The 12,474-nt window shown below is 48.5% G+C and overlaps 1 protein-coding gene across 2 annotated transcripts in view; it reads left to right on the top strand.

Moving 5' to 3' along the window:
* Positions 1 to 12,474, top strand: part of LOC147715138 (receptor-interacting serine/threonine-protein kinase 3-like) — a 354,916-nt gene that overhangs the window by 310,818 nt on the left and 31,624 nt on the right. For both annotated transcript variants that reach the window (XM_086923624.1, XM_086923623.1), the window contains exon 12: positions 4,919 to 4,961. In XM_086923624.1, the coding sequence (XP_086779750.1) occupies positions 4,919 to 4,961 (43 nt within the window). The remainder of the gene's footprint in view (positions 1 to 4,918; positions 4,962 to 12,474) is intronic.

Genomic DNA, 12,474 nt, shown 5'->3' with positions numbered 1-12,474 from the left:
TAGTCGTTGTAACAAATACTCCGGCAGGCCAAGATAGAGGATGTTCGAGTAATCCATTCTCGAACCAATTATGGCCTGAACTGTTATTTTCCTATGTTCCTCCGGTAGTATAGGAAGAAACTTACGGAGCATCCGGAGAAGCCCGAAGCAGGTGCCAGTGAGCCCTAGAATCTGGGATCGCAGAGTCAGGCCACTATCTATCTTAATTCCCAGGTTCTTGGCTAACCGGGAGGAGCCTGCAGGAGGAAACATATTCGCAGGCCACCATTCCTGCCAGTCTGGGTCCGTTTTGCAGCCGGAAAAAAGTACCTCCGATTTATCCGAGTTGCACTTGAGGCTGTTAAGCTGGAACCAGTTAAAAACAGCCCCAAGGCAACCCTGGATACTCTCTCCATCAAAATCCGCTCCATTCCGGCAAGTGAAGAGGAGCTGGGTATCATCGGCATAGGAAACGATCTGGGCCCCGAAAGACTCAGCCAGTGCCGCCAGAGGGGTCATGAAGATGTTGAAAAGAGTCGGGCTCAACACTGAGCCCTGAGGGACTCCGACACCCAATGACGGCATCACGGCGGAGCTCGAGGAGGCCCATACCGTTTGTCGGCGGCCGGCCAAGAAAGATCGAAACCAGCTGAACACCGTCCCCCTCAGACCGATCTCAAAAAGTCTGGCGAGGAGACCCTCATGGGGGATGGTGTCAAAGGCCACCAACAGATCAAGCATCACCAGAATCGCTTTACCATCTGAATCCAGCACCTCCTTAATCGCCTGTGAAACTTCCAAGAGCGCTGTTTCGGTGCTTAGGTTGGTGCGGAAGCCGGATTGAGTGGAGTGCAGTAAATCATGAGATTCCAAATTATCGGAGAGCATCTTGTGCGCGTGCTTCTCGAGGATCTTCGTAAAGACGGGCAGAAGCGAAATAGGCCTGTAATTAGCCAACACCTCCGAATCCAGGCCGGGCTTTTTAAGAAGAGGGATAATCATCGCCTGCTTCCAGGTCTGAGGAACCACACCTTCACTAAGAGAGCGGTTCAAAATACGATTCACAATGGGATTAATGACTTCAGCCATTTTAGCCAAAAATTTGGCCGGGCAAGCGTCAAGAGGTGATCCTGATTTGAGGCAGGCCATCAGATCCAAGGATGAGGATACTGAAAGTGGTGGAAACTCTGCCAGAACCGGGTCTGCGCTCGCTGTTAAGGCAGAAACATCCTCTGAATAGTAAGATACTTCAGGGCCCTTCAAGGGAAAAGAGTCCTGAATCAACTTGATCTTGGAGGTAAAAAAATTGGCAAGGGCGCTCACCCATGCCTCCGTGGGGGGTCCCTGAGTCGGAAGGGCACAAGGAGCCATAAATTCCCTTACGATGGCAAATACCTCCTTGCAAGAATTGGAGGCAGTCTCAATTCTCCTAGAAAAATAGCCTCTTTTCTCAGTGAGAATGTCGCGATGGTATGCTTTGACAGAGGCTCTGTAGGCCAGTTTTGCCGCGGGATTATATTGCGAGCGCCACGCTCTCTCTGCCACCTTACACTGCCGTCGATAGACCACCAGTGCTTCGGTAAACCAGGGTGCGGACGCCCGTTTTTCAGCATTGCGAGGGGGCCTCACCGGGGCAAGATCATCCAACCTCTCCGTGAGCCACAATTGCAACAGCTCTGAGTCCCTTTCTAGGTCCCCTGTCAAGAGGCAAGGGTGAGCCAGACACGCCTGTGCCAGCAGTTCTGGAGTCACCCGATGGAACGCCCTTGATCCTTTGTAAAACTCCAGAGGAGGCGCACTAGATGGTTTACTTGTTTCCGACACATAGTACTTGACCAGCCTGTGATCCGACCACACCACCTGTAACGGTGCTGACATCTCTATAGAGGTCGTCGAGAAGACAAGATCCAGGATATGGCCCTTTTCATGCGTCGGTCCACAATAATATGGAGAAAGGCCGAGAGGAGCCGTCAATTCCATCATTTTGATCGAATCTCCACCCGTTTCATCATCCATATGGATATTAAAGTCGCCTGCCAGTATACAATGCTCAGATCGGAGCACCAATGACGAAATTGTCGACTGGAGCTCTTCAAAAAATGTGCCAGTCGGGCCGGGGGGCCTATAGACAAGAAGGCCTTTGAGAGATTGGTGCGGGGATAATATCATGGAAAAAGCAAGGGATTCACATCCCTTGATAATATCCGTAGGAACAGTGGTTCAGGTGACTCGTTTGTTTACCACGAGTGCTACACCTCCACCTCGCCCTTTCAGCCTATCTTGTCTAAAGATATTGTAATCAGAGGGGATAGCTGCAGCAATATCGGGGTTAGAAAGCTCCCCTAGCCACGTCTCAGTCAACATCAGGCACAAAGGCTTTTCTGTTGTCAAGCAGATCATAAATATCCAGAGCGTGCCGGCAGAGAAACCTGGTATTTAAAAGCAAACAGAGATGCTTAACGCTATGTGCCTCCCTATCTGATACGGGAGCGCACTTTTTCTGAGGCAACCAGCCACAGTCAGGGCACCGGTTCTTTCCCTTGTTGCGGGCCGGAAATACCTTACGACAAGAGCTCCCCATCTTTTGTAATGACCGGAGCTCCTGCGCCGAGTACTGGAGCATGATAACAGAGAAAAACAGAAAAGCCCCAGAAACCAGACCAGGCTGGACTCTGGCGTGACTCCGGCGACAACGCTTCGCGAGAACGCTGCGCGAAAGAGGGATCGTTTTTTATGCAGGCCAGCGTGTCCTTGCGACAGCTAGTCTGCTAGCAGAACTGGGGCCGCCAGGCGTCCAGAAAACTACCCCCCATATGGCGCCCAAACCTGCAAAATACCGGGGAAACCAGGGACCCGCCAAGCGCGGTGGCAAACCAATTACAGTGCAAGTGAGTGCCTAAAAACAAGGTATGACGAACCAAAATTAAAACAAATATGAAAAACGGGATCAGTTTAGAATTGCTGCCGTGTTATTCTTGCTAAGCGCTGCAAAGCAGTCTTGCGTGTCAGGTAGCTGTAGTAGATGGTGGTGCCCTCCCATGGATGGGAGGGCACGAGAAGCGGCAGCTGGAAGGCGTTGGAGCAGCTGGCTGATCAGGCAATGGTCTTATCAGAGGGGTGGTTTCCCTCCCCTTACCTGGCCCCTGGCTGCGGAGCCTGTCCTTGCCTCTCAGGAGCCAGACAGGGTCGGATTGGGATCACAATTTGGCCGGGCACTGTCAAAACAAGCATTTGCAATTAAATAGGTTTCGCATTAACGCGGGTTTAAGCTATTGGCATTGTAAATGACAATGACTTTTATGTATTTTTTGAAAACCAAAACATAAATAAAGGGCATTGTCATTTACAGTGCCAATAGCTTAAACTGCATAAATGCGAGACCTGTTGTGTAGGGCATCAGCTCAAGCATTCACGGGCCTCTCTGAACTCAAGCAATGAACATGAATAGTTTGCAGGGCAGACTAGGGAGCCTGAAATCAGCTTTGAGGGTGTCCAAAAACAGCCTCTTCAATCTCCGTGATTTCTCTGACTTTGCGCAGCTTAAAAGAGGTGCATCTCTCCTCCTCAAACTATGACGAGGATAGCAGTGCCATAGTACCCAGTCACTTCTCCTGCCCGGTCACTTCTCCTACACGGTCACTGACCTGCCCGCCGACTTCTCCTGGCTGGTCACTTCTGGCTGGTCACTTCTCCTGCCCGGTCACTTCTCCTGCCCGGTCAATGACCTACCCAGTCACTTCTCCTGCCCGGTCAATGACCTACCCAGTCACTTCTCCTGCCTGGTTTCTCCTGCCCGGTCACTTCTCCTGCCTGGTCACTGACCTGCCCATTGACTGCTCGTCACCGACCTGCTTGTCGACTGCTCCTTTTCCATCACTTCTCCTGCTTGGTCACTTCTCCTGCCCGGTCACTTCTCCTGCCCGGTCACTTCTCCTGCCCGGTCACTTCTCCTGCCCGGTCACTTCTCCTGCCCGGTCAATGACCTACCCAGTCACTTCTCCTGCCTGGTTTCTCCTGCCTGGTCACTCCTCCTGCCTGGTCACTCCTCCTGCCCGGTCACTTCTCCTGCCCGGTCACTGACCTGCCCGTTGACTGCTCCTGTCCCTTCTCCTGCCTGGCCACCGACCTGCCCGTCGACTGCTTCTGTCCCATCACTGTTCCTGCCCAGTCACTACTCCTGCCCAGTCACTTCTCCTGCCCGTTCACTTCTCCTGCCCGTTCACTTCTCCTGCCCGTTCACTTCTCCTGCCCAGTCACTGCTTCTGCCCATTCACCACTCCTGCTCGGTCACTGCTCCTGCCCGGTCACTGCTCCTGCCCGGTCACTGCTCCTGCCCGGTCACTGCTCCTGCCCGGTCACTGCTCCTGCCCGGTCACTGCTCCTGCCCGGTCACTGCTCCTGCCCGGTCACTGCTCCTGCCCGGTCACTGCTCCTGCCCGGTCACTTCTACTGCCCAATCACTGAACTGCCCGTTTACTGCTCCTGCCCGGTCACTGACCTGCCTATCAACTGCTCCTGCCCGGTCACTTCTCCTGCCAGGTCACTGACTTGCCCGTTGACTGCTCCTTCCCGGTCACCGACCTGCCTGTCGACTGCTCCTGTCCCATCACTTCTCCTACCCATTTACTGCTCCTACCCATTTACTGCTCCTGCCCGTTTACTGTTCCTGCCCGGTCGCTGCTCCTGCCCGGTCGCTGCTCCTGCCCGGTCGCCGCTCCTGCCTGGTCACCGCTCCTGCCGGTCCGTAAAAGGAATAATGATAGACAACGGACAGGAAACCAAAATTACAGAAGGTCAGTGAAATTTACGGACGGTTGGTCACCCTACTATAAATAAGAGGTTTTGTTGGCGCTTTTTGTGATGCTTTCTCTTCTGATTTCTTGTTAAGGTTTTAGTCCATGAATTGCCTGTACTTAAATATTTTTTCTTTTTTTCCCAGCATTCATTCCCGCCTCCCCCTAGCCCGAGATACACTTCTCCAAGTGAGTTGATCTTTCTATAACGTACAGCTTTACTGCCCACTGAGTGGCTCTGTGAAGGTCAGTGATGACAATAACACAAGCATTGGGAGAAACACGTTGAAAGCCACTCATGGAGTCAGTGGCAGAGCTGAGATTTCTTAGAAGAGGAAACTTAAATAGTAACTTGTCTAGGTCTGGTATGACAGCGCAGGTCTGTTTCCTGCTGTTAGCAGTCTTTTAAAATGTACAGAGTGGGCTTTTACTCGCCCTAAAGTCCCCTCATGCTATTGGCTGTTTGATGTGTTTTTTCATTTCTTATGGAATGCTTGCATTGAGAGACTATTTTACATCACACGTACATTTTTATCTCCCCCATTCATTTCATACAGAAAGCAATGTGTAGTAAAGAGCCACTACTCAGTGAAGGTTCCAATGTTCAATTTATTTAGTCTTGGGTAAACAGGTGCTCCCAGCTTGGCGGCAGTCTCTCACAACGAACGTTCTATCACGCACTCCCGGAGGCAGGGTGGGCAGTACCAAGAGGGGAGAGGGTAGAGGGGTGGGCAAGGGAAAGAGAGAGGTTACAACACACCTTCCCCTCTAAGGAGAACAGACGAGGAGGAGATGCGAAGCCCCAGGCGGGGGGAAAGGGAGGGGGGAAGAAAACGAGAGTAAGCAGGGGGAGGAGGGTAAGGAGAAGTGAGAGATGAGAGGAGAGGAGGCGTAGAGGTAGGCAAAGAGAAGGGAGGGGAAAAAGAAGGTTGGAGCTACATCCAAGGAACCAGTTAAACAGCAAACTATAAAACCATCACGTTAACCTCAGTGAAGAACTGACCATAAGAAGTCTTGAGCGTTAGGTTCCTTAGGTCCACTAGGACCCGAACCGAGTCCTGACCTTAATCCCAAAGAATGAACACCCTTTATACTACCATAGGTGTAGCCGGTTATGCCGATCCTTAGAAGTCCTCTTCTGCCACCCCGCCATAGCGCTTCTATTACTTGCGGGGTAAGTCTCATGGCATGGATACAAGGCAGGAACGAGTGCAACCTAACTTTACCCCAAGCTCCTATTAGTGTGAACAAGCTGTACAGTTTATCCCAACCTGGAGTTGAGCACTCTTCTGCTAGACTGTCCATACCCCTCAGGGAGGGTGTCTCGGCGGTAACGCTGTGTTCTTCCTTGGGCAGTAACTGGGGCCCGGACACACCCCGCCTGCTCCCTCTGACCAGATAAAACTCTCTCTCAATGTCATCCTAGGTGACCGGTGGGGTCCCTCTTCTGCCCTCCTAACCTTGGCCGTGAGCAGAGTCCAGACTTTTTCCTAACTCCAATTCAAACAGCTCCGGATCATTAGCATCAGTCTCTGCTGACCTCTGTCTGTCACCCTGCTCCCTTCCTTGTCCCACCTGGAAGAACTCAGTTGTGTTTCCTGGGCCATGACCCTCCTGCTTGCTCCAATAAAATCGAGAGGACCCTTCTTCCCTGACAGGCCTCTGAGTGGGAAACCTTTTAGTATTTTCTGCATTTCCCCACTCTCAGTCTCCATCTTACCACTGTAATGCCTTTGAAAATATTTTGCTTTATTCTCACCTTATCCTCCAACAAACTTAAGTCCCTTTCTTTTTTCGGTCCACCATTGTCCACATATTCTTCCCTTGTTTCGGTCCTGAACTCATCCGATGTGGTACTTTGCCTCGTCTCACTGCGATTAAAGTGGTTACTCCTACATTTTATTTTCCCTCGCTCCTTTGTTGCATTTTCTTTGCACTCTCCCTTTCTCTCGAATTCTCCATTTTTCGCATCTTCACTTCCTCTGCCTTTTCTCTCGCATTTCTTACGTAATTCTCTTTCGTCCACCCAACTTTGGCACGTTTCCAGTTTTTTCCTTAGTTTGTCCTTGGCTGCCTCTTTTCCACATCTTTTTTTGCTTGTAGCTTCTTGAAAAACTACCAAACCTTTGGACGGTGACGTGCGAGCGATCCATGTTTCACCCTTGGTTACTTCCGTACCGGCCACACTCCCTTTAACTGCTTTCTCTCGCCCCGGTCTGTGGAGATCTGTATCTCTTTCCTGTTCAAATTTGTCTTCATACTCCTCCATAATTTTGGTCCGGGACTCAGACGATGTGGTTCTTTGCCACGTCCCTTTGTGATTGAATTGGTTACTCTTACATTTTTTCCTTTGCCGCTCATTGGCCGTGGTAATTATGCATTCTCCCTTTCTTTCGAATTCTCCTTTTTTTCCACCTTTTCCTTCACTGTTTTTTTTCTCATGTTTCTTTACTTCTTTTCCATACTCTTTATTACTTGCAGCTCCTTCCATAACCCCCGAATCCTTAGATGTCGGCGCGCGTGTCTTCAGTGCTTCACTATTAATTCTCTGCATGCTTTGGATCTGTACCAGCTCACCCACATGTTCTTTTCTTCTACCATTACGTGATATTTTCAATATCTTTTGATCCTTCCACCCTGGCATGGTAGATCCTCTTTTCGTTATATATATGTTACTCCAAGTATTATTTCCCTTGTTCATTAAATCCTTTTCTTTGTAGCCTATAACGTTGCTGTCCTCCCCTGTGTGCGTTTTTAGGGATATGTTGGCCTCCTTTAATTCATCTCCATATTTTTTAGCTAATTCTCTATTCCATTCTCTCTTGTTTTCCAAACTATATCGTGATCCTGAAACTGAGATCAAATCTGTCTTTACTCCACCTATGAATGTGGTACCCTCCGAGTTTATTTTTCTAGTATTATCTTCCTCTTGGCTATCCATTCTTTCCTCGATCACTTCATACCTTTGTACCTTTACCATCAGGGCTTGTTTCTCATATTCGTCCCACGCACTCAAGATGTCTTCATACACATTTCTGACTGACCCTTTCTTGAATACTTTTCCCATTTCGTGGTACTTTTTCCGTCCTTCAGTTCCTAAACTGTGAAGTAATATTTCAGCCTTTTCCTCAGGTATAAGAGATACTTCCTCTTCCTCGACAACTGATATGTACTCCTCAAAATATTCTTTCCACTCACTCCATTCTGCAGTGGTTTTTCCATTCCCCTCCATAAACGACACTGGTGGCGGAAACTTATACCTTAGGCCCCCCTCCATGTTAAATGCGCAACTATATCTAGGAATTGACGTGAAGATGTACTATCCTCCTCAAGCAGAAGGATGGCGGTACGGGTGCACTTTATAGATTTCTCTGTCGCCCCGAGCTGAATAAAAGAAATGCGCAGTCTGTGGGTACTAGGGTTTTAAATTTGAAGGTCACGTTTCCTACTCCGTCAACTGTTGTCCTACTTGGCTCCCTGAATTCACTCAATGTGCATTGCTCGCGCCGTCTGTTGGTTATGGCCCTTGTACCTCCATTGTCACAGATACAAAGAGGTTACTTGTCCCTCACAAGACGCGCTGCCACAAATCTGTATAGACTCCGCCACAGGGGTTCCTTGCATTACCTGTCCCTTTGCAATCTTCTCACGCCGCTTCCAAGCGCTGCCTCTGTTCTGTTTCACACGTGGCCACAGGGGTTAACTCCCTTCCTTGATCATCTCAGATAATTTATACAGCTAAACGTGCTCCCACAGTTAATCTTCAATAACTGGAACGAAAGCTCGCTACACTCTCTGTTCCTCCGATATTTCCTCACACCGCTCAATGCACTGCTGCCGTACAGTTTCATCAGTTACAACACACTGTGTTACACTCCACGCTCCTCTCAATGTTTCAAGGGCTCACCACAACTATGCAGTCCTGCTTTGGTCCACGTGCGGTTAATCTTCCTCCAAATAAATATAAGGATAGCTCCCCTGATTCTCTGTGACTTTTAATTACTCGCCACCATTATTCTGGAGTAAAGAGATGCCCGCTACCCAAAACTGTCACTCACTACTGCCTCGAACACTTGGCGCCCACCTCAAATACGTTTCTATTATTTTTTTTCTTTCCTTCGATCCCGGATAGAAACAAGCGTGCGTTGATGAGAATGGCCCACAAGGTGGCAGTGCAGTATGGCGCCTGCTCAGCTTATAAACTGTGGAAGACGACACTCGCGCCTGTCAAACTTTAAAATTTCCCTCTGCAGTGTAGGAGAGCAGTTAAACCCTAGCTTCACTCCACTTCTCCTCCAGATCAATTTCATAGGTGCACACCACTCGAGATCAGAGAAAAGTCACTGTACTGCCAGCAGGGTAATTCTTTCGTCCAATATTTCACGCACTAGTTCTCCCCAAGTTATGCAGTAGATTGCTTTAATTTTTTTTTTTTTTAAGTACCCTATCAGTTCAAGGAGATTAGTAAATAACTTGCTAAATATCACATTTATAAGACTTTAGTTGTCTTATCTCATATGTTCCTCTTGTGAACGACAGACACCACACGATGTCGTACCTCAACTTCTTCCGGGGATGGGTAATACAGCCGACAGCTTCTCTTCTTGGGACGGCTTCTCAGCTTAGCCTTGTCTCCCGATCAGTAACCCTTAAGGTTGAAGGCTGCCTCACGCTTGTCACCAGGACAGTAAAAGTAGGGGCACTGCTGCTGTCGGAACCCGTCTTCGACCAAACAGACATCGGAAGAAGACTGTGCCTGAACCGCGCTGCTCTGACAGTCCGGCTATATTCTTCCACTGCACCAACAGCCGGCGTACCTCCTCATGCGCTTCCCCTCAGTGTCTCCTTTCACAGTTGCGACCGAACCGTGTCCCGCTACCGGACAACTCCTTCACTTTAGCGTCACAACTAGCTGTACCATCCGCTGCTTCCAGAAACGCTACTTCCAACACCGCGGGGTACTCCCATGGGACACTTGTAACCAGATCCACCGTCGCCAGTCAGGCCTCAAACGAGGAGGGAACGTTCCTCTTTTCCACACGGCACCTGCTCACCTTCACCGAGGCCTCACACCCGACTTCGTCTTTAATACCGGAATCGTGAATCTCACGTCCCCCCAAGGGAACACCTCGATGATTTCAGCCGGGTTGCCGATATGCCTGCTGTCCAGTGATCTTCAAACATCAACTGGTGAGTCTTTTCAATTCAAAGCTCCGCACAAGCATCAAATATCCAGGGGGGAAAACACCTAACTGACCCTGCTCAGCTCCTCGTCGCCAGAAATGTAGTAAAGAGCCACTACTCAGTGAAGGTTCCAATGTTCAATTTATTTAGTCTTAGGTAAACAGGTGCTCCCAGCTTGGCGGCAGTCTCTCACAACGAACGTTCTATCATGCACTCCCGGAGGCAGAGTGGGCAGTACCAAGAGGGGAGAGGGTAGAGGGGTGGGCAAGGGAAAGAGAGAGGTTACAACACAATGTTTTGCATGTTCTGTTTTTTTTCCCCCAGAAACCTGATTTAAAAAAAAAAAATTGTGAGGGCTCTTGCGTGAGTCATAAATGTACCCACACACATTCTAAAGGAGACACAATCCAGCTTCTTAATACTACATAAGCATCAGAAAAGCCATCAGGTCTGGCTTCAATTTAGAAACTCATGTGATCATGCATGGCCAAATACGACTTGAACGCATTAAAAACCGACCTATTGGCTGTGCCAATGCTTGTTTTATATAGCTTTAAATAACTACCACCTGCTCAAAAGGATGCAAGTCTGAGTCTGCCTTGGTACTATTCAAACTCATGCACATGCTGAGCTGGCAGACCCGGTTTGCCAGCTCCTCATGGCACCACACTGCTGATCACAGGCCATGAGTTAGGGCCTCTGCTGAGCATGCACCAAGAGCCGAAAAGAGGAAGCGACCAGTGTGAGGCACACAGAGAGTCCAGGCCAGAGCAGAACAGCCTGGGTTATACACATGTAGAATTAGGAACCTATAGGCCTGCTATAGGAGGGAGAGCGCAGCATATACTGTGCCAGAGTAAGATGCTGCACTTCTCACAAGGTCATATCAAGAGTCAGTGGCAGAACTGAGACTAGGCTGAAGCCCAGGTCTTGTCTGGTGCAGGTGTGAAAGAGGATTAGACCACAAGCTGTCTGCTCAGATGCTGCAGTTTAGGGGCTGTCTTCTTTTTTTATATTTTGGTACACCATGAAGATGCACACATTTTCCAATCATTCGTAGAAATCTTCCAGAATCTAACAGTTTACCTAGCACTCAATTTCTTAAAATCTTAAAAGTTTCTGAGGGCAGTAAATTACTGATTTTCTGTGAATTCCGCTGCTCTGGAATTATCTCCTATGAGTATAAAATGAAACCTATTTCAGTGCGAATTACAGATAAATAAATACAAGTGGGGCTAAAATTTACTGTCATGTTATAAAATTACAGCTGGGCAAAATATATCTACTTAAAAATATAAAATATATGTTTGAGGTATGTGAGCTGTAGATCAAATGCTTTGCATACTCCTGCCTTCTAGTGTTTGGTCCGGATGTTTGCAATTAGTTTTTCTTCGAAGAATCCTTTCCTGTCACAAAGTAGGTGACTCTTCCTTTCGGTGATGGTGCACATGGTCATCGAATCCATTGTTAGATTGTGTTTTTTCCACCATTGGGTTCGGAAATGTATTGCTGTGCTCTGGTTCTAAACCATTCTACAGGTTCACCTCAGTGCGCAATCCACTCTACCTTCGACGGTATTGTTTTCGTACGCGTATCCCACTTCTTTGTGTTTTGTATTAGTTGACAAAACTTCTATTTCTATCGGAAAAATCATGAAAGGCCATCGGGCCTCACCGCATTGGCCACCTCGCAGTCAATGGAACGTACTCAATTTAAATTCTGTCCTCGGTGCCACGCGAAGTACACGTGCACAACTTGTGCTTATCTCCGGAGCACAACAAACAGAGCTGCGAAACGAGTAAATCTTTCCGTTCAAAGATTGTCTGGCTCAACGTCGTGAAAGGCAAAACATTGAATCCACGCTGGACATCTTCGGAGAAGGTTCCGAGCAAGAAAATTATGAAGCGCAAGGGACCGAAGAAGAACAGGTAGAACCTGTATCCATTTCGGAATCGGACTCTGACCTGGAAGAACACGTGCAGCAAGGTCAAGGTGTCGGGAGTACCGAACACCGCTCGCATGGCTTGTGCTAGGTGTATAGTTGGAGAGAGTGTGTGTCCCTCTGTCTTTGTATATACTACATAGCTGTCATGTTGTCTTTGCGGACAAGGACAGTTATGCATATTAGGTGAATGTCAAAGGCTTTGAGCACTAGAAACACTGCTAGTATCTCTAGGTGATTTATGTGGAGGCTCTTGTACGTTCCTAGCAGTTGCAAGAACACTTTTGCTGGTAATGACTGGTTGGGCTGAAATTGAGTGAGAATGGACTGATATTGTGAATCCTGGCTGCATTGGGAGATTTTGGAGCTTTCTGAGCATCTATTGTGGCTGCCAGATAAGTTTGTGTGTTGGAAGGCTGTAGATGAGACTTTAACATATTTACTGTAAACTCTAGTTTTTGAAGTAAGTGAATATTGGTTTGAGTGTGTTAGAGACACATTTGGTAATTGCTGGCTTTGATGGGCCAGTCATCCAAGTATGGGAAGACCTGAATGCGTTAGCTTTGTAGATGTGCT

This window comes from Lissotriton vulgaris, chromosome 5, assembly GCF_964263255.1.
Source record: "Lissotriton vulgaris chromosome 5, aLisVul1.2, whole genome shotgun sequence".
Lineage (NCBI taxonomy): Eukaryota > Metazoa > Chordata > Amphibia > Caudata > Salamandridae > Lissotriton > Lissotriton vulgaris.
The sequence above is the reverse complement of the archived record's forward strand: the minus strand, read 5'-3'. Positions and strand labels throughout refer to the sequence as shown.